The sequence below is a fragment of the Equus caballus genome, chromosome 15 (genome assembly GCF_041296265.1).
Source record: "Equus caballus isolate H_3958 breed thoroughbred chromosome 15, TB-T2T, whole genome shotgun sequence".
In the NCBI taxonomy this organism is placed as follows: domain Eukaryota; kingdom Metazoa; phylum Chordata; class Mammalia; order Perissodactyla; family Equidae; genus Equus; species Equus caballus.
This window is the reverse complement of record NC_091698.1, coordinates 85,805,239-85,827,100: the sequence shown is the minus strand read 5'-3', so window position 1 is coordinate 85,827,100 and position 21,862 is coordinate 85,805,239. Positions and strand designations below refer to the sequence as shown.

The 21,862-nt window shown below is 46.7% G+C and overlaps 1 protein-coding gene across 2 annotated transcripts in view; it reads right to left on the bottom strand.

Annotated features, from left to right (window-relative positions):
- Positions 1 to 437: 437 nt before the first annotated feature.
- Positions 438 to 21,862, bottom strand: part of KIF3C (kinesin family member 3C) — a 35,834-nt gene continuing 14,409 nt past the window's right edge. The window contains exons 2-8 of one of the 2 annotated variants that reach the window (XM_005600158.4): positions 16,777 to 16,878; positions 15,961 to 16,083; positions 14,721 to 14,839; positions 14,126 to 14,242; positions 3,488 to 3,593; positions 3,146 to 3,318; positions 438 to 2,906 (exon numbers count right to left, since the gene is read on the bottom strand). In XM_005600158.4, coding sequence (XP_005600215.1) covers positions 2,813 to 2,906; positions 3,146 to 3,318; positions 3,488 to 3,593; positions 14,126 to 14,242; positions 14,721 to 14,839; positions 15,961 to 16,083; positions 16,777 to 16,878 — 834 coding nt within the window. In that variant the 3' untranslated portion in view covers positions 438 to 2,812. Of the gene's footprint in view, positions 2,907 to 3,145; positions 3,319 to 3,487; positions 3,597 to 14,125; positions 14,243 to 14,720; positions 14,840 to 15,960; positions 16,084 to 16,776; positions 16,879 to 21,862 lie in introns of both variants that reach the window. The other variant, XM_001502843.5, reaches the window with a different exon arrangement.

Below are 21,862 nucleotides of genomic sequence, written 5' to 3'. Positions count from 1 at the left end.
CACCGTGTGCCAGGCACGTCTATGTGCTTTACGCACCATTATTTCCTGCTTTAGTCTCTCTTCTGATAAATGGAAGAGCAAACAGGGCGGAGCTGCCAAATGATATTGACAGCTGATCTGGACAGCATCTAGGCCATTCTGAAATTTGCTAATAGCTCAAATTAACTGGGTGGGGAGCCCTCGCCTAGGACTCAAGCAGCTGCTGCCATAGCTCTGGCACAGACTTCACACTGGAGCCTGGGCCCTCCCCTCAGCCCTCCCGGGCAGATGGATCCCCTTTTATTAAGCAGTCAGTTCTTTTCCAGGTGGTGATAACTGCAGCTGAGCTCCATGTCCTCCTGAACCCCTCTTGGAAAAACAAGGAGGCGAGAAGGGAGAAAATGAAAAAGGGAGTGAAAGTAGGAAGAAACAAAGGGAAGAGAAGGCAGGCACCCAACTCTGTCCGATACTCATTCCTTTATTGTCGACTGTGTTAATTTGAACAGGGCTGGGGCCTGCAGGTTGCTGGCAGCACTGAGCTGCAGGTGCATTTCAGCTCAACAGAGAGGCCTCATCCTAAGCCAAGGAGACAGAGGGTAATGTTATATATATATATTTATATATTACATATGTCCTGTATAGTCATATGTATAGAGTGACAAGAATGGGCCACTGCATTGTTAACTGTCGTCCTAAATAAAGACCATAGCCACAGACATGGAAATTTGGTCCTAATCAAGGCCCTTACTTTGTCAATCAAAGGTTTGATACATCAAAAGGAAAAGAGAGAGAGAGAGACAGAAACTGAGATCCAGCCACCCCGGTGGCCCTGTTCCCAGCATATCTTACGCTGAGTGTAGAGTGTCTTCTGTGGAGGTACACACACACACACAAACACACACACACACACACACATACACACGTACACAAAACCGCAGGCAGGAGCTCCTCCTCCGACCACACCTTGGGCCCAGCCCTCAGACTGGGGGTGGTGAAGTTGGGTATCTTGTGCTATAAGACTGTGGGGGTTGAGTGACCAGACAATGCAGAGTCCCAGTGATGAATGCGGGTGACATGTACTGCTGCATCCACAAACGAGAAAGAGGTCAGTGGGGGAGGCTGCTTGACGCAGGCCCAGAGGTGCCCCTGTGCCCAGGCCACCTGGGGGATTTCTATACACAACTCCTGTCTCAGCCACAGCTGAATCCTGAGTCTCAAATAATCTCTTGGGCTCTGAGGAAAATGTTATCTCCTCGATGGACAGGAGCAAATGGCAACTGAGTTGCCCAACCACGTAGTCCAGTAATTACAGCAGAAACGACAGCATCATTGAGTTGAACCAAACCAGAGCTTGGTCCTTAGAGCAGAACTTGACCAGTGCAAGAAGAGTTCATTTCCTGATGGAAAGAGAATAACCAGGTGATCAGGTCCACTGCCCCCTCCCACACACCAAATTTCAGGCAGATCTGTCAGTTTCATGCCTTTACCCCAATGACTAAACTTCTCATATGCTAGGAACTGGAGATCCCACTATTACCGCCTTTTGAAATCCTAAACCACATGTTTTCTTTCTTGATTACCTCTTTACCCCTCTACCAAAATAAACACTTAAAAAGTAAGTCAATGAAAACTAATCTCTCTCTCTCTCTCTTTTTTTTTGGTAGAAATTTACTTATCACGTGAGATACCTGGAGACATCTTGGGATGTCACAAAGGCAGGTGAGGGGTACTTGCCTAGGGACCAATTTGCACAATGTTGAAGAAAGGGTCAGATTTCAACAAGATAGTGCCCAACAAACGTGATGCAGAAACAGCGGTAATGGGCAAAGTTGAAAGATTATGCCTGAGTCGCCGTCTCCTGTGCTAAATGAGGGGAAAAGCAACAGATTCAGATCCCTTGTTTAGCCAGGGGGAGAATGGCATCGATCTCTCCCACTATGAACTGGGATCCAGCAGCTGCAGGGAAAATGATCAAAGCAGGAAGGAGCAGCATCTTGAAAGTGGGGAGTTGGCTTGACCGCTTGTCGACTAAAGTTACCTCTCAGAGGGGACAGAAACAAAGGGACCCAGAAGAGGGACTTCCCCTGATGACTGTCCACGTTGTCTCCATTATTGTTCCATTTCCTGCAGGTCCCCAGGAGGCAGCAACTGGTTGGTTCACAATTCCTATCCAAGGACTGGGAAGGTGGGCAGGAAGCAGAGTTTGGGAAGCCATGAGTTCTTGCCAAAGCTGAAGAGCATGGGCTGTGTTGGTGAGGTCTTTTAAGTCCTTGAAAAGGAGCCCGAGAAGCCAAAAGAGGTTGTCTGAGGCCCAGAAAGTGGAGAGCGGGGCTCTCTCTGCTGGGAGCACTGTCACGATGTCTCTTGTCCTCAGGGGACACTAGCATTTTTCTAGTTCCAGAAGTGGTTAGGAGCGGCTCTCCTTCGGCATAGGAGGAGATGGAAATTATGCAGTGAGACAGGTAGAAAAAGCACTCTCTTCTCAGGCACTGGCCACCTTCCCTTCTTGGGGCAGCTGACGGGGAGGAGCTTGAGGTCTGACTTGGGGGAGAGGGGTCTAAAGTCAGAAGAAAAGGAGGCTATGCAGTGACCACGGCAGGCTCAGGCGAGGGCATCTCTCCCACACTAACTGAGCTCCACGAATAAATAACATTAATTAAATAAAGGAGGCTAAGAAGAGCAGGCAGAGGCACGGTCTGCCAGATTCTCACCCCCTCACACATATGCACACGCACATGCACACACACACGCACACTGAGCGGCAGGGGAGATGATCCAGGGTTGGCTGCCCCATCCCAGGAGTCTGTCAGATGGGCAGCCTGACTGAAGGTTGTCACTCGTGGTCTAGCACTGTCGTGGGGCGCAGAGCAGCGGAGGCCAGCGAGGCATGTGTGGTGGAGGGCGGAGGCTGCTGAGGACTCTGGCACCTGCAGGGGGTAGGGATAAGGTGGGTGAATGGGGAGGTTGGGGAAGTGCAAAAAACAGAAAAGTGAGGACTTCCTTTTCCCTTATCCTGTTGCTGTAGGAACTCCTCCCCCACAGCCCCAGTCATCACCCTCCCTTCATGCCCTTTGGGTACGACCAAAACCCTCTTCATCCTCAACCAGGCCACGTGGTTTCCATGCCTCCTGAGTCCACTGTCTACCCTGACCAAGGTGGTACTAACCAGGACCTGGACTTTCGGACTTTAGATGTAGAAGGTCTTTCCAGAAAGCTGTCCAATCGCATGAGCCTCTCCATGTGTAGTGCACGGGGGTCTTGTTCTTGGTCATGAGAAAATTCCATCTCAAAGACAGCCGGAGGGGACACATCCAACTCCAGAAACATTATGTTTTCAGCCTGTGGTGGGAATATCAGGCCAGACATGATGACTTTATCTTCTAGGCACTCAGTAAATACCAGGTGTAGCAAGATGAGGAGGTACGTAGAGGAAGAAGAGGCTATGAGCATCACCTCCCTTGGGCTCTCTCTCCCCTCCCCTCCCCCCTTCTACTTCCCAGCTCCTTACCCTGTATCTGGGGTGGGACCCCATGGCCATGGCAACCCGAGCATACTGGCTGATGGGCCTCTTGTAGCCCACTGCAGACGTTGGCCGCTTCTTCATTTGGCTGCTACTGCTGAACGGAAGAGGCTATATTAGAATGAATTTCCTTTGAACACAAAGGAAAAGTGATAACATGAGGAATTAAGTATCATTCAGGTAGCCGGGAGGGCCTGCAGACCACAGGTTCTGGAGTTTTCTTCTCTTTGCTGTAATACAACCTGACGACTAAAACTAGTATAACACAAGGAGGCACATATTTCCTCATTCTTGTTGCTTCAATTTTTTTCCACAATAAAAAGATTTGACCGAGGGCTGAGATGAAGAAAGTCAGTCCAATCTTATTTTAGCTTTCAGATTCATATACTGATTTCACACACTACACAAAACCATTGGTAATCTGTGGTTCTGCTTTTCATTTTCCTTCATAGGAGTTGGCACAATAAAATGATTAAAAACTCAGACTTGAAACCTAAGGGTCCCCAAATAGTCAAAACAGTCTTGAAAAAGTACAGAATTAGAGGACTCACATTTCCAGTTTCAAAACTTATCACAAAGCTACAATAATCAAGGCTGTATGGTTCTAGCATAAAAACAGACATATAGATCAATGGAATAGAATTGAGAGTCTAGAGATAAACCCTTATATTCACAATCAATTGATTTTCTATAAGGGTACCAAGACCATTCAATGAGGAATGAATAGTCTCTTCAACAAATCCTACTGGGACAACCGGATGTCTACAGGCAAAAAAATGAAGTTGGACTCTCACCCTGCATCCTATATAAAATTAACTCAAAATGAATCATGGACTTAAATGTAAGAGCTAAAACTATAAAACTTTTAGAATAAAACATAGGGGTAAATGTTCAGGACCTTAGATTAGACAATGGTTTCTTACATATGACATTAAAAGCTCAAGCAGACAAAAAATAAATAGGACTTCATGGAAATTAAAAACTTCTGTGTTACAGAAGACGTAATAAAGAAAGTGAAAAGACAATCTGAAAAACGGGAGAAGCTATTTTCAAATCATATGTGTGATATGGGACTTGTATCCAGAATATATAAATAACTCGTACAAAACAATAAAAAGACAAACGACCCAATTTTAAAATGGACAAAGCATCTGAACAGCCATTTCTCCAAAGAAAACATACAAATGGCCAAGAAGCACATGAAAAGATGTTCGACATTATTAGTCATCATGGAAATGCAAATAAAAGCCACACTGAGGGGCTGGCCCTGTGGCCGAATGGCTAAGTTCGTGTGCTCCACTTCGGCAGCCCAGAGTTTCACCAGTTTGGATCCGGGCGCAGACCTAGCACCCATCATCAAGCCATGATGAGGTGGCATCCCACACAGCAGAACCAGAAGGACCTTCAACTAGAATATACAACTATGTATTGGGGAGTTTTGGGGAGAAGAAGAAGAAGAAAAAAAAGATTGGCAACAGATGTTAGGTCAGGGCCAATCTTTAAAAAAAAAATCCACAAAGAGATACCACCGCACACTCACTAAGATGAATATAACCTAAGAAGACAGATAACACCACATGTTGGTGAGGATAGAGGGAAATTGGAACCTTTATATATTGTTGGTGGGAAGGTAAAATGGTGCAGCCACTTTGGAAACAATTTGGCAGTTCTTCAAAAAGTTTTTAACATAGAGTTACAATATAACCCAGCACTTCCGCTACTAGATACATAGTCAAGAGAATTGAAAACATATGCCTGCACAAAAACCTGTATGTCAATGTTCATAGCAGCATTATTCATAATAGCCAAAAAGCAGAAATACAGTCATCCCTCAGTATCCGTAGGGGATTGGTTGCAGGACCCCCTGTCCCTCCGCCTTTGTGGATACCAAAACCCAAGAATGCTCAAGTCCCTTAGCTGGCCCTCCATATCCACAGATGGGGAACCCGCGGATACAGGACCTGCAGATATGGAGGGCTGACTGTAACCCAAATGTCCATCAACTGATGAATAAACAAACAAAATGTGGTATATCCATAAAGTGGAATATAATTCAGCAATAAAAAGGAATGAAGTACTGATACATGCTACGACAAGGACGAAACCTGAAAACATTTTGCTAAGCAAAAGAAGCTAGACACAAAGACCATATATTGTATGATTCCCTTTATATGAAATATCTGGAATAGGCAAATTCATAGAGACAAAAAGTAGATTAGTGGTTGCCAGGGCTGGGGACATTGGGAAGAATGGGGAGTGACTGCCAATAGGTTAGGGGTTTCTTTTCAGAGTGATGAAAATGTTCTGGAATTAGATAGTGGTGATGGTTATATAACCCTGTGACCATGCTAAAACCCACTACACATTTTAAAATGGTGACTTTTATACGTGAACTACATCTCCATAAACTTGTCATTTAAAAAACAAACAAAATAAAACTCAGGGTTGGCTTTTCAAAAGTACATATTCTTTTTTCTTTTCTTTTCCTTTTTTTTTGGTGAGGAAGGTTGTCGGTGAGCTAACATTTGTGCCAATCTTCCTCTATTTTGTACGTAGGATGCCACCGCAGCATGGCCTGATGTGTGGTGTGTAGGTCTGAGCCCAGGATCCAAGCCTGCGAACCCTGGGCCACAGAACCAGAGTGTGTGAATTTAACCACTATGCCACCAGGCCAGACCCAAAGTGTCTATTTTTTAACCCAAATTCTCGCTCCTAGGAATTTTCCTAAGGAAGTAATTAGAGAGAGAGACAAAAATTTACATGCAGGGATGTTTGCTGCAATATTATTCACAACTGCAAAAAATTAGAAACAAACCAAACGTGCATTGATAGGGACCACTGAAATCATTATTCAGCCACGTGAAGGAATATGATGTAGTCATTAAAATCATGTGTGGCTCTATGTAGACATGAAAAGATTTCCACGATATATTAAATTAAAAAGCAAATAAAAAGATGAGGTTTTTTTTCTTGTTTTTAAAGAAATCTGTGTGTACATTTGTGCATACATGTGCATAGCTTAGAAAAAAGTCTGGATATTCTACAAAACGTTAATAGTTATTGTGTTTGAATGGTGTGATTTTAGGTGATTTTTATTATCTTTACGTCTTTCTGCAATATCTGAATGTTTTTACTATGAATATGTATAACTTTATATCTAATGAATTATTTCAAAAATTCAGAAAAGTATAGAAAATAATATATACCTGTATGCCTACCATCCAGTTTTGTCAAAACTGAACATTTTGTTATATAACATTGTGTTAACACCAAACCTTTTTTTTTTTTGAGGAAGATCAGCCCTGAGCTAACATCTGCTGCCAATCCTCCTCTTTTTGCTGAGGAAGACTGACCCTGAGCTAACATTCGTGCCCATCTTCCTCTACTTTATGTGTGGGGTGCCTGCCACAGCATGGCTTGATGAGTGGTGCCATGTCCAAACCCTGGGCCGCTGAAGCAGAACGTGTGAACTTAACCGCCGCGCCACCAGGCCGGCCCCCAAATCTTTTTTTAAGAAATAAAACACAGGGCTGGCCCCGGGGCCGAGTGGGTAAGTTTGCGTGCTCTGCTGCAGGCGGCCCAGAGGTTCATTGGTTCTAATCCTGGGTGCGGACATGGCACGGCTCATCAAACCACACTGAGGCAGCGTCCCACATGCCACAACTAGAAGGACCCACAACGAAGAATATACAACTATGTACCGGGGGGGGGGGGGCTTTGGGGAGAAAAAAAATAAAATCTTAAAAAAAAAAAAAAGAAATAAAACACAGACAGTTTTTTAAGACACCCATCTCTTTCCCATCCAAGTCAATCACTCTCTTGAGTTTGGTGCTTACTAATGTCATGCATGTTTTTATACTTATTTATATATGTGGGTATTTATAAACATAATATATATAGTATTTGCATGCCTATTTCTAAATTTTAAACTGTATGGTGTACTTACTGCCCTTTTTTTGTGTTCAACACACATGTTTTTCAGATTTATCCATGTGGCTCTAGGTTATATTATTAAAGTTTAACTATATTGAGTATTTTAAAGTTTCAATATAGCATTTTATATATATATATGTTTCATATGTATTGTTTTGTTGATGGACATCTAGGTTGATTCCCTTTTTTCCTCTCTCTATTAACACACTGCTGTTGTGAACATTTCTGTACAGGTATCTTCAAGTACATATTCAACAGTCTCCCTGGGGTATACACCCAGGAACGGAATGTTTGTGTTGGAGGGTGTGTTCATTTCCAACTTTACAGGATATTGCCAAATTGCTTTTCTAAGTGGTTATACCTAGGAAAGTTTCCATTGCTCTACATCCTAGCCAACTCATAGTATGTCAGACTTTTTACTTTCAGCAATTTGATGAGTGTGATGTATCACTTTTATTATTCAAAACAAACAAAAAAGATAGGAATGAAAACAAGAAAGTTATTTCCATTAAAAAAAAAAATACAGGTTTTGGAGTAAGACAGACGGGAGTTTGAATGCTGGCTCCACCCCTCAGAGCTCTGTTAGGTCAGGAAGTGGTTTAACATCTCTGAGCTTTAGCAACCTCATCCCTGTCCCACAGAACTGCTGAGATGAAACAAGATAAGCACTCAACACAGGGCCCCGCAAGAGTTCGACGGGTGGCAGCGGTGATGATGGTTTATCCTCAGTTCCACACGTCAAGCAGGGATACAAATAAGCAATGAAAAAAGCCAAAAGGCAGAGACAAGACAGAAGATGAGAAGAAACCAGCCGAGTAATTCACAGATAGGACATTCTGTCCTTGAAGAGGAGAACAAGGCGTGAGGAGCCACCAGAACAGTGCCTGCCTTCTGCAGTGGAGAGTACTGAGAAATAACATTCTCACGGTTCGTTCTATCAGGGTATAAAAGAGTGCAGGATTCCACATGGGGGTCCCTGCTGACCCTTCTTGATAGATGAAAGCAAGGAAGGAGGAGGCTGTGGAAACCCCAGCTCGCTCTGCAGCTGCATAGCCTCCGGCAGGCGGGGAGGCTGTGTGCAGGGAGAGTGGCAGCATCGGTCACAGCTCTTAGAAGGGAGGGGGAAAATTAGTAAAATAACATTTTATCATTTATAAGGTGCATCTATGCACCCCATCTGAGCTTTACAACAACCTCTCGAAGTGTAGACAGGGCAGACAAGGAGATGGAGGCTCAGAGAAGCCAAGTGCCTTTCTGTCCAAGGTCATACAATTAGGAACAGACTCAGAATTGGGCCTTCCCAAATACTCTTTTTATGATGCTGCACTGTCTTTCAGGAGTACACATGGAACAGTCTGGCACTGAAGTGCGCCTTGAAGGCTGCGGGCTCTGGGAACAGGACAGAAGGACAGGGCTGAGCGAGCAGGGCAGTGGATCAGTGTGAATTGGCAGCCTGACCCAATAAAGATGCCAGGGCTCTTCTGGGTAGCATGTGGGAAGAAGGGGCTGGGGGAGGGGAGTCTATAATTGGGACACCAAACTTCCCATCTACTCCCTCTTCTGCCCCAGGCCTACTTTCCATGATTGATCCCTTTGTAAGAAGCAGGTGGTGAGCGACAGCCCAAAGCGGAGGCCTGGCTCTGTGTGGATCTACTCATCCCAACAGAGACCCACAACAGTTATCACGTGTTTAGTAGATCCTAAGAGTTCTCCTAGGATCCTCCCTCCATAGGGCTGTTAGCACATTTTTTCCCCGTAATACTAAAAAGTCATCTCAGCTCCATCTCAGGGGCTGACTCCATTCTCATCACCAGCTTTGTCTGATCATCCCCTTTCCTCTCCTGTTCTGAGAACAGGCACCAACATCAGAGGGTGTGTTTTCCTTCCAAGGTCCTTCATAAGCAACTGCCACAGTAAACCTGACTTTCCTCCACGATCTGGTCCTCTGTGCCCGCAGGGCAGCTGTCCACCTGGCAGCATTCCCCAGCAGGTCTAAGCTCTCACTCCTCCCGTGCCCCTTCGCCCTGCCCCACACCCCACACCCCACCTGGGAAGGCCGAAACTTCTCCCCGTTTCAGACTCTCTTCACTTGTCACAGGCCTGGGACTAAATCTGGGACTCAACCCAGAGCTGAGAATGCTCTCACTGAGGTAAACTTTGCCTCTGTAACAAAACCAGTTTAAGGTTCTATCCTGATTCTATTGAGAGCCAGGAATGCTCTCTCTCTAAACTCGGAGGCAGCCTGAATAAAAAATCAAAATCTAAAACAAAAGCAACAAACCAAACAGCCCTTCTATGGCACTTCTAAGGGATGAAGGCAAACTGGTTTCTCTGGAGTCCCTGTAATTAGGATATTGGCATATTGGTATGATTGCCACCATTTATGGATCATCTCCCCTGGGCCAGGTACCGGCCTGAAGCCTCCCACAACCGTCTCATTTCAACCTCAACAATCCTGCAGGGCGCATTTACTATCTCAACTTTATAGGTGAAGAAACTTAGGTTCAGAGAGGTTAAAAAGCCTTCTCAAGGCCACAAGAAAGAGGCAGAGTAGGGACTAGAAATCAGAATGTTCTAAATCCAAAGGCCAGTCTCTTTCTACTACTGCACCACCATGCCTTTGAAAAGAATCTAGCGTGGCTGGGCTGTGAAGGTCCGAGGGCTAAAGTTACAAGCAGAATTTGTGAACTGTAAACCATGGACCATAGACATTGCCAAATACCCAACCCTTAGAAGACAGTTTTGTATAAACACAATTAAAAATAAATTTAATTATAAGAAACTAAAAATAAAAGGTCACACTTGTAAAATAGTTATTGCTAGAGCTGGCTGCAAAAATGTTTTTTCAAACTAACTTTAATACAAAATCATTCGTGATTGTGGAAGGTGCCTCACCTGAAGTTATTGCGTGTCAACTGGCGGTGGCATAGAGAGAGTAGATGGAGAAAAAAGATAAAGGGGTAGGCTTCCAAAATAAGTCCATATGGGTGTGTTTCAAGAGTTGCCTGACAATAACTCTTTGTTTTAGGGAGAGACAAGGGGAGGAGTGTGGGGGTAGATACTAGAGGAGGAGAAGGGAAAACGTTCTCCCAACAGAAGCTTTCTAAAGGGACAGCATGACTTTGGGTAATTGCTTTCCTACAATGCTTTTTCCCTCTCCCTTTGAGCAGCCGTCAGTGTTCTCCTCCCCAGAATACCACAGGCCAAAGTAAGACAAAATATTCCACACTTGAATTGAGCAAATGGAACAATGCCCTGATTATTTAAACATGCTTTGGGAGGAAAGAGTTTTTCAGCCCTGATTAAATTATGCGGCAGATAGTGGGACCCAATGCTCCCTTTCCTCATGGGAGGCAGCCTGTTGCACAGCCTCAGACCCCACGGCTCCCTGAAATGGGGAAAGCTGTGGTCAAGGGGCTTCCCACCCTCAATCTTCCACTGTGAAATGAGGGGCTTGGGGCAGATGAGCTGGGAGGTCCAGGCCAGCGACTCTTGCACCACCATGCTAGCCTGAGGCTCTCTGTGCTGAGTCAGAGTCACAACTGGGATTCTAATTATGAGGGAATTGTTTCTACTTTATTTTAAGCACCAATTGCTGCTAAAAAAATTTTTTTTAAGTTAAAAAAATTTGTTTCATAGAAAAACTTCCTAGATCTATTTTTCTTTTATATTTTTGTGATTTTATTTTAAAGTTCTGAGCTAAATATTACTTATTAGTTATCAGATACAACAAAATGGACAGTGATATTAAAAAAAGAAAAAAACTTATAGCAGTAGTTCAGAATCGCATATAGTTGATTACCCAGTATTTATTAATAATCTTTTTGAAGTAATTCATTTATTGAAGTTTTTTCTTAGAGAAGTCTATAATATGTGTTTATATAATTTGTATTTAAATATAGTAGAGAACACTGGTATGTCATAATTGCCTTAATACCTTTTATCCTTACCCAGATATATTTTGATATTTTCTATATGAAATATATACTCTGTATGTATTCCAAGCAGGTACACTCATATTCTGCATAAAATAGCATGGCTAAGTTGTGAATATACTTAACCATAATTTTGAAAAAGCTCGTGAATATATTTATATCTTTATATTTTTAATATAAACTTTTTAGGGAACGCAGTCCAACTGGGATCCAGTTAGAAGCGCCACTAACATAGCCCTGCAAATGCAGGCTGGGAGCAACTCTGCAGATTTCTGTCAAAGGGGTATGTATGGTCGGGACTGACTCTTGCCAAAGAGTTATGGAAGAGAAAGCACTACAGAGTAAGCTAAAGCCAGACGCTTTCAAGGAATGATCAGAGTTTTCAGGCTTTCCCAATGGCAAAGAAAACACTGATTCCTTCTCTCTTTGCATTACTTTCCTCCAGCAAGAAGGATGGTGGAGGGAATCAGAAGAGAGAGGAAAAGTGGGGAAAGAACATCACAAGGAACTAGCCCCACTGTGTCCAGCTCAGAACCGTAGCCAGGTGCCTTTGAAGCAGAAGAGAGGGATAAGAGACGATGGGCTGGGAAGGGCAACACTTAAACAGTAAAGACACAGATCCATACTTTGGAGGACTTCTTTCTTTTTAAAAGTCATTACCGGTATCTACTTTAAAAATTATTTAAAGTGTGCTATTTTAAGATAGCTGTTTTAATTTTAAAAATCTGTCCGTGGTTTTTCATTGCATGCAAACCATTTTATTTTTGAAAAAAAAAAAAGTTATTTAAAAGTTATTTTAAAAGAAGAATGTAAACTTAAAGAAAAACAGAAAAAAAGATTGGAAATGCATAATCATTAAGCAGAAGGCTCATCTCAGCTTCAGGCAAACCACTCGCCATGCTTTGAAGTCTGGATCGTGTGCTTAGGCAGTCAAGTCGAAATTGCAGGAATAATGTTTTGAGAAATGAATAAACTCTGAAGCATGACACTGCAAAACTCAAATCAAGATCCTTTCTCATTTCCAGATTAAAGGAGACTAAAGACGTGTGACAATTAATGCAATGCATGATCTCAGATGGGAGGCACGGGGGAGAGGAAGGAAATTGCCACAAAGGACTGGCTAAAATTGAATTTTGCCTATATAATAGTATTGTGTCAATATAAAATTTCCTGAATTTTGATCATTGTACTGCGGCTATGTAAGAGAATGTTCTCCTTCTTAGGAAATACAGGTAAAGGGTCAGGATGTCTGCAACTTAAATGGTTGGAGGGGGTCGGGAATTAACACAGCAAGATGTAGCAAAAGATTAACAACCAGTGAATTTGGGTGAGGCACATACGGGAATTCTTTGTACTATTTTTGCAATCCTTATTTTTCAAAATAAGAAGTTTAAAAAGACTCATGCTAAAAAAAAATAATTAAAAAAAAAAAAAAAGACTCATGCCTTCTCAGAGCCTCTCTCATCCCATCTCTACCCAATGTGAAGAAATTCCTGCACCTGCAAATTTCAGCTCAAGAACTTTTCTAAGCACGAAATAACCCTATAGAGCAGAAGCCTCATCAGCATCTCCCTCCAGCAGAGGGCACTGGAGATGTGGTTTTCAAGCTTGGCTTCCATGCAGAAGCACCTGGAAGCTTTGGGAAAAAAAATTAAGTCCTGGGATCCACCCGTGACCCTTTAAATCAGGCTCTCCGGAGCCAAACTCACAGGAGATTCTAGCTGTGGCCAGAGGGAGAAACTCTGCATCAGACGCTGTACTCTACTGTGGGTCTCTACCTAGACTGGAAAGGTGGATTTTAAGTCCAAAGCGACACCATTGAAAAGTCTTCTACTCATCAACCTATTTACAAACATGTGTAGTGTCACTGTGGGTAAGACCAGCCTTTCAGAAAGTCAACAGATTAAGTAAGCATTGACGCTCCAGTAAGAAGCTGTAGACCTCCACAGCTAGCTTCCCACCCCAGCTCTGGAGTCTCCTGCCCTACCTTGGCATTAATATTCCTAGGAGAGAGAGAGCAAAGAATCTCCAGGGAAGCCCACTGGTATCTGGCCTCCTAACTACCCATGGATACAGATTTTCAGTTAAGGCACAGTGGTCCAGCTGGATGAAGCAGTCCTTCCGCTGGGCTGGAACATCTGGGCTTATTCTTCACGGGAACCAGCAGAGGGAGCTGCACACCCAGCCAACGGACACACTGTACCTAAGGGCTAGGATGTGGAAACAGGTGGAAATGCTAACTCACGCAGCTGAGGGAGGCTGTAAAGATTGGATCACAACTCTGTCACTTCCTGATGTGATTACCTCTCTGTATTCTCCACTGGACACACTGGAGCTCACAGTTCTGGCTGTGTCGGATTTACCTTCTGTCTGCAGAGTCTTGCACAGTGCCCGACACACAGTAGCGCAAATATTTGTTTCTGGCTGTTTTTGGCACCCGAAAAATGAAGATTCACCAGACTGGCCAAATGTTAGTATTCCCTGGGATCGCCAAGAAGCTGAGATGCTCTTCCTTTCCTCCGGAGGCCTCTCATGGGGTATTCTCTGCATCCCAGGCCAATGAGACATTCTGTTTTTGTCAGAACACCCTTCCTTCACGAAGACGCCTCCCTTAGGTCCTCAGAAATCCATCCCCCATCTGCATCCTCCCACATTACCCCAGTCCACAAAAACCTCTGTCTCCCCACAGGCTCCTGGCCACCCTCAACTTGGGGTGGGCTCGCAAGTCGCTAGGCCCAGACAACTGAGAGGGACTCACACTCCGGCTGACACAAGTGGCTGGAACTTCCACTGCTCCTCTTCACAGTCCAGGAAAAGCCGGTTCATGATCTTGTTCTTCTCCTCAGGGGGGATGAAGTTCTCGATGATTAGGTACCTGGGATCAGGAAGGAGGCAGAGATGGGGATATGGGGAGGGAGAGACCGCATGGTGCATCTGAAGGCTGAAGGATTAGAAGTAAGGAGCAAAGAGGCAGACGGAAGAGAGGAGGTGGAAAAACCAGAAAGTTGGGGATCCCTATAGAAACAACAGAGCTTGAAAAACACTGCTTCTAATGCAAAGATTGTAGGCTCAGGGCCTTTGGGGTTACTTTTGGTTAGCACCCAGCATGCACTTTGGGGGGTTCATCAAATGCAGGCAGAGGAAAGGAAGAAGGAGGAAACAGCAGGTAGAAGAAGCTCCAGAACTTGGGCCTCTCCCTTGTCCCTTAGACTCATTCTATCCCTAAGACACACAGACTCATGGGTGAGTGGACAGGCAGAACCAGCCTTCAGGAAGGAGAGGAGCCCGTCAGGGAGAGGCCCAGAATGAGGGATGGCTGCAAGGATGCAGAATGGGAAGAGAAGGGGCCCTACTTGAGCTTGAGTTCCCGGGTCTGCTCATTCTGCGCCTCCTCCAGGTCCTGCCGCACGCGGATGTACTCATCATGCTGGTCCTGGATCTCCGCCTTCACCGCCTGCAGCTTGGCGTAGAGCTGGATGCGGACACGCGCAGCTCAGAGCCAGCACAGTGAGGTCAGGAGACCCCGGCCACCCAGCATGGGCCTGACAGCTGCAGGTTCAGGGTCCGCCAGCTCAGCCCAGGTTGAGGCCATGGCCTGGTCTGAATCTCCCTCCTGCTGCCCCACCACGAACTGGGTGCGGCCCCATCCCTCCTACACGGTGGCCTGTTCCCTGCTCTCTCTCAGCTGCTGCCAGCCTAGTGGAATGTTCAAAATGAAAGGGACTCAAGGGACCTGCTGGTCTAATACCCTCTTTTTATAGATGAGGAAATTCAGGCACGGACTTGCTCAAGGTCACATAATAGTTAAGAGAAGAGCCAGAATCAGGACAAGTACAGAACTGCTGGTCCAGCCTCAGGCAGGGAAGGAGGCTAAGCTAGTTTGCAAGATGATCCATCCCATCCCTGCCTCTCCAGGTGCTCTCAGAAGTGGGGGTGTGGAGGACAGCACAGACCCTGGTGCACTCCTAACCCACTGAGAGGTGTCCCTGGAAACTGCCACTGTGGCTGGGCCTCTGCCTGGCCTGCTCCGGGGCAGCCACATCGGCAACTCTAAGGGCTCCCCAGGTTCTTCCCAGCATCCAGACCCTATATCCCCATCTAATGTATGGCTTTCCCCAACAATGGACTTTGCAGGGTCCTGGTGACCAGATATTCTCATCCCTTCACGTGTCCTGGAGAGCCCTGTGCTCCCTCTCTGAGCTCCCTCAGGCTTGAGTCTCCTCGGGCCTCCTCGCCACTCCCCTGGCCCTGGTCCAGGCCCAGCTATCCAAACTGCGACTCACTGGTAACACCGTAAAGAGAGAAGTTACCCAGGACCTCGAGGTTGGCAACCCTGGAGACTGGAAGTGCCAGCCTTCCCAGCCTCTCAGGCCCAGCCTGGCACAGGAGAAAAGGCTCCATTCCCCCCAACGCCAGACCCCTGCTTTCCCCCACTCCTCCCCTCAGCAGCCCGGGCCATGTGAGTCAGGGGCTCAGCAGTTCAGGCAAAGTGGGGCAGGGGGCCTAAGGCACACAGCCCTTGGGCAGGTGACTGTCTTCGGCAGAGGCCGCCGGCCCGCACACACCCTGCCCGCTCCTCCTGTGGCATCTCACCTTCTTGAGCTTCTTGGTTTTGACCTCCACCTCCTGCTGCAGGGACGTGTAGGTGCCCCGGAGCTCCATGGTCTCCTCATCTCGGAGCATCATCTCCTGCTGCATTTCCCGCTCACGGCGTTTCTAGGCCAAGGCAGGGCACAGGGGCTCAGTGGAGCAGCATGTACTGGGGCGGGCCAAGGGGGCGCGGGAGACAGGCTCACTCTGCCTATCATGGGACCTGGCTTCACTAAGGCCATAAGTGCCAGGAGAGAGAGGTGAGGGTCCCATGGCCCACACCCACTGCTCCTGCCCCGTCCTCAGTGGAGCCTTCTGAACCTTCTCAGCTCATAAGGCCACGACTTTGCCAGACATTACCCCGTGTGGATGGAGACCCCAGCCCTAACAGCTGGCACATCTTTGGGGTGTCAACTACACATACGGATGCCCATGATACTGGCTTTTCAGCTGCCTCACTCTCTCCATGTAGTATCACAGTTGACTGGTAAGACCAAAAATTGTGGTTCTTGATGATTTAGGACACCGTCATACAGTTAGCAAAGAACACCCTTGTGGACGGCCCCAGAATTGGTAGCAGGTGCCTTGTGGAGGCTGACATCACGAGGAACCACCACTTCCTCTCACCACCAGCCAGCAGTACCCCTGCCAGAGGCAGGCCCTGGGTTGGTAGACCCATGGGATCCGGGGCGGCGCGCCTTAGGCTCTCAGCACGGTAATTCCAGGGATCCTGAGTCCAACATGGCTCGGTGCCGTATGCCCCGCAGACATGACCTCAAGGCCACACACCCACAGGGGACCTGAAGGCCCCAGCCCTACCTGCTCAGCAATCTCCTGCCTCTTCAGTTCCAACATCTTCTGCTGCTCATTGGTGTGATCCATGATGTTCCTGCCCCCAATGAGCAGCTTGCTCTCCATGGCCTGGGGACACAGAAGGGTTAAGAGAGAGGTTTTTCAAAGGGCCACAGCATCCCCAGCTGGAGAAGTCTGGCTTCCCTGCTCTGTGGCCCTTCCAGGAGTGGACACAAGATGTGTCCCAGACGGGGCCTCGTGGCCCTCACTGAGAGTGAGGTTTTCCCCTCCAGCCTCCTGGGCCCCAGCACAAGGCTCCCATTGTCAGCAGGACCATTAGGTGAGACAAAGAGAGGGAAGCCCTCAGGGAATCTAGGACACCTGCTCTGTTTGCTTCAGGTGCAGGGGAAAGGTTGGTTCACTGTGCCTGGGAGGTGGGTGCAGTGCAATCTAATCCTGGCAAGCAACCCCAGCTGGTGGTTTAAGAGGGGCAGACAGAGGACATGGTCACTGGGCAGCCCAGCCCTTTAGCTAACTGACCCTGACTCAAGAAGAGGGCTCTCAACACAGGCAGCAGAAAAGGGTGTTATCTGTGGCTGACGCAGAAAGCAGAAGAAAAGCCACAAGGAGAAGACGGCAGCACTAAGGGGTAACATGGGGTCCCAGAAGCAGCATGAGCTTTAGAGACGGCCAGAGAGACCTGGGTTCTACCCACTGACTGCAAGGCCAACTTACCCGCTTCAGTTCTCACACCTGTGATATTGGAGTCGCCTCTCTTCCAGGATGGCCAGCAAACATCTGCTGAGCACTGTCTGCTGGGGGCTGATCTAAGTAAGCCCAACAGACACTATCTCCATCCTCACTCAGAGAGAGGTGCTATTCCTCTCCCCACTTAACAAATGAAGAAACTGCAAGTAACCAGCCTAAGCTCATGCAGTTGGTCAACAAAGAGGAGAAATTTGAACCCAGCACCCCCAGTCTCACTCTGGGTGCCCCTGTGCTGTGTGAAAGCCCCTAGCCCAGTGCTGGGCGCAGACATTCTGTATAGTCCTTGTTGATTCTGAAGCTTAAATGGTAACAGATTTGTGTAACCGGTGTAAACTGTGACTACCTAAGATGCATTTTCACTATTGCTGATCAGAGGGTGCCGCCCCAGGACAACCACAGCTGTCCTCTGATTTCATCCCTCCCGGAAGGCTGAAATCACCTTGAGCCACCTGAAGAATCTGGCGGCCTCCCCACTGGAATTTTTCCCAGTGGAACCAGCTGACCTGCCTGAGGGTTCTCAAAGCAGGGGTTGCTGTCAGAATGGGGGAGCAGAGGGCCCCTGTGCCACCTGGGAGATTCCCATCACTGGGGACAGAGCAGGCCAGGGGCTAAAGGTTGCTTTTGGGAGGTCAGAGGTCAGGCTGTGTGAGGGTGCCATCGGATGTTGAGCAAAGCTGGGCCAGGCACAGCAGCCACACACAGCCTCGGAGGCCGAGGAGAGAGGTGCTGAAAACGAAGGGGTCCCAACAGCTGCCTGTCCTCCCAGCCACACCACAGTCACCTGCTGCCCTCATACCTGGGCATACCTCATACCTGGCCTGGGCTTTTCTCCGAGTTAATGTCCCACCATCCAGCCCACCACTACATCACAGACCCCAACTCATCCTAGACTCTTCCTTCTCACTCAAGGTCAGCACTTGCACCACACTTTGAGTGACTCCTTAAATTTTGTGCCTTAGGCAACTTACCTAAGTCATCCTAGTCCCCGCCCTGCATCTCATGCACCCCCTACATCTGGCCAGTCATTAAATCCCATCAAGTCTGACTTCTTGGTATGGCTCACACCATTCCCTCCTTTTCATCCCCATGACACCTGCTGACTCACTAAGATCCTCATGACTCACCTCGATTATTGCAATGAGCTCCCCACTGTCTCAGTTTCCCCTTCTATGCATCTCTACATGGAACCCAGGGGATCTACCAAAAACACAAGTCTGAGCATGCCTCTCCTCTGCCACAAACTATTCAATGGGCCTCCATTCCTTGCAGGATAAAACCCAAAGTCTGTAGCAGCTACAGGCTTCGTGGGCTGTCTCCTCTTCCCGCTGACTCCCCATGTGTGCCCTGCATTCCAGCTCCGCCAAGAGTTCCCAACTCCCTGAATGTGCTGTGCCTTTCACAACACTGGGCTTCTTCCTCTTCTCACTCCACGTCCACCTGGAAAGCTGCTGCTTCTCCTGCAAGACGCAGCCTGAGCATCCTGGGACGTTTTCTCTGCTTCCCTGAAATCTGCACATGTCCTCCTTTGGGCCTCCTCAATACCCAGGACACATTCCTCCTATTTTCTCATAATAGACCATTATTTGTTTACATCCTGTCTTCCCTGTGGGCTCCTTCAGGGCAGGAATCATGTCTTACTCGGATCTCAGAGTCCTAGGGCTTAGGACAGTGTTTGGCACACAGACGACCTGAAAGGAATCCGGGGGTTGTCCCAGCGGGGCGTTCGGGGCCTTTTTCCTGGGCTCTCTAATGCAGAGCAAAAGTAGCTCTTTATCGCAGATTCCCCTCCTTTAATTGACCAACCTTCACCCACTGTTGCAGGGTAAAAGGGCAGAGCGGCAGGTCTGAGCATCTGGGAACTGGGCAGGAGGGATGGGTTGGGTGTGAGAAGGGAGGAAGGAGAGGAGGCAGTCTGTCTCTCTTGCACACGGAGGAAGCCCCTACTGCCGTGGGCCACGGACAAGCAGTCCCTCTAACCACCGGGTAATGGAATCTTTGGGGACCTGATGTCTGGCTTGGTCCCCCATTCTGGGACACACTTGTCCACTCCAGCCCTGAGTCCTTGCACTTCCCTTGGCATTTTATGTGACTCTAGTGTCCTTAACTCTTCCCCACCTCATAAAAAGACACTAGTTCTAAAACTTGGTTGCGTATTAGAATCATGGGGAGCTTTTCTAAAACTCCCAGTGCCTTCCCTAGGGACTAGCTGTGAAAACTCCCAAGCCGGATGCTCTGGAGAAGACTGCAGTAAGGAAGGCTGGGGCAACAGGTGATGCCCTGGCTTTTCCTGCCTGATTTAAACACTGGGGACCAGGGTGGCTCGAGAAGTACAGGGCAAGGAACCAAGAGGAAGAAATCATCATTTTCCTTGCACCCGCTACACGCCAGGTATTTCACATTTACTCCTAATAACTTTGGGGGCGGGGGGGGGGGTGTCTCAAACTTTAATGTACAGTAGAATCACCTGGGGGCGCTTTTAAAAGACCCGGGGCCCAGGCCATACCCCACTGCCAGTTAAACTGGAATCAGGGAGGGAGGCAGGTGGTGAGGCCCAGGCATTGGTGGTTTTTAAAGGTTCCCAGGTGATTTCAATCAAATGTGAGAATTTCAGTCATTGAGAATCACTGCTTTTTGAGGTCCCCAGAATCAGCATTACCTGTGAACTTGTTAGAAATGCAGACCTTGGGCCCTATGCAGACCTAAAGCATCAGAATCGCATTGTAACGAGATCCCCTGGTGACTTGTGTGACATGCTTTAAGGAGCATAATATTAGCACCATCATATTTCCAATGAAAGCTCAGAGGGGTTAAGTAATCCATGCAAGGTCACATCATGACCATCAAATTTAAACAGAGAATCCAGACCCAGGTCGGCCTGGCTCCAAAGCCCATGCTCTTCCCATGGCAGACACTGTGTTGAGTGTTTGAGGAAGCAGAACCTGCTGAAAGAAGAGCAACATGTCTCCAGCAGGAGGAAATTGTCTGACTCATCTCCAAGGTTATTACAGTACATGGCATCTCTCTAGATGGAAAACTGTTCAAACGTTAAACAAAAGACTGATCTCCACCAGAAATCGTGCAAGAAAGACCGCACTGGTGAAATACCCACCTCCACAGATGCCCCCCAATCCTCGCAGGTGGTAAAGTACAAGAGCATTTCTAGGCCGTGTGAGCTGACAAAAAATGGCAGACAAGCTTCAATTATAGCTTTACGTTTTGGGAAAAAATAATCCTAGCTCTATTCAGTAAATGATAGCTGTGAGCAATTAGTTATAAGCCAAAAAAAGGGGAGGGGGGAGTAATTCTCTATTGTTCCCAGAAGACATTGGCTTAATATGCTGCCACAGCTAAAATAGCCAATAGCATCTGGCCAGGCACCATCATGAAGGCTTTTTGGAAACAAAACAAAAATCATTCTACCCTAATATAAAACCATGATGCAGCTGAATCTGGAGTACTGTGTCTAGTTCCCTCACTGCATCTCCGGGGACACGAAGGAGAGAGAAGATCCAGAGAAAGGCGGCTGAAGCCATCCAAGCGCTATTATAAGAGACTTAAAAAAATAGGACTCTTTCTGCAAAGACAAAGAAAGGTTAAGAGGATGGGCCTGCAAACTATACAATCAAAACAGGTGTGAAAAGGAAAGATCCAGACTTTTCCAATCAATTCTGGATCACAGAGTAAGAGCTTATACCTTCAGTTTTTAGGACAAATAAAGGAAAGTTCTACTGTTTATAGAAGGTAATAAATTTATAGAATTTGTTATCTCAGGAGAACTGGATTAAATACTTAACAATTTATTAAACGATTCTGGGCACACATTTTTAACCTTTTATTGTCTTTCTCTCCTTTCAGAAAACAAAAATGGCACTAACATCAAAATAACCACTGAAATAAAACAAAATGAGAAAAGATTCCACATTTTCCTCACCAGAGCTAATCAGCTTCTTTTATTTTCCCTGTTTTTTCCAGATTTTCCCATATGCACACGTCATTTTTTCACATCTATAGACATGGAATAAATACAAGGTTATGTCCTATTTCTACTTTATCAAGTATCTCAAGCCTTTTCTGTTACTTCCATAGGTTTATGATTACAAGTTTAATGACTGCACAATATTTAGAGTGGGTAATTTATAACATATTTCATTAACCCCATTATAAGACATTTGGTTGTTTATAATAAATACCATTGTGCACGTAATTTTTGGCTTCTTTTTTTTTTTCTCCCCAAATTCCCCCAGTAGATAGTTGTATATTTTAGTTGTGGGTCCTTCTAGCTGTGGCATGTGGGAGGCCGCCTCAACATGGCCTAATGGGTGGTACCACGTCCGTGCCCAGGATC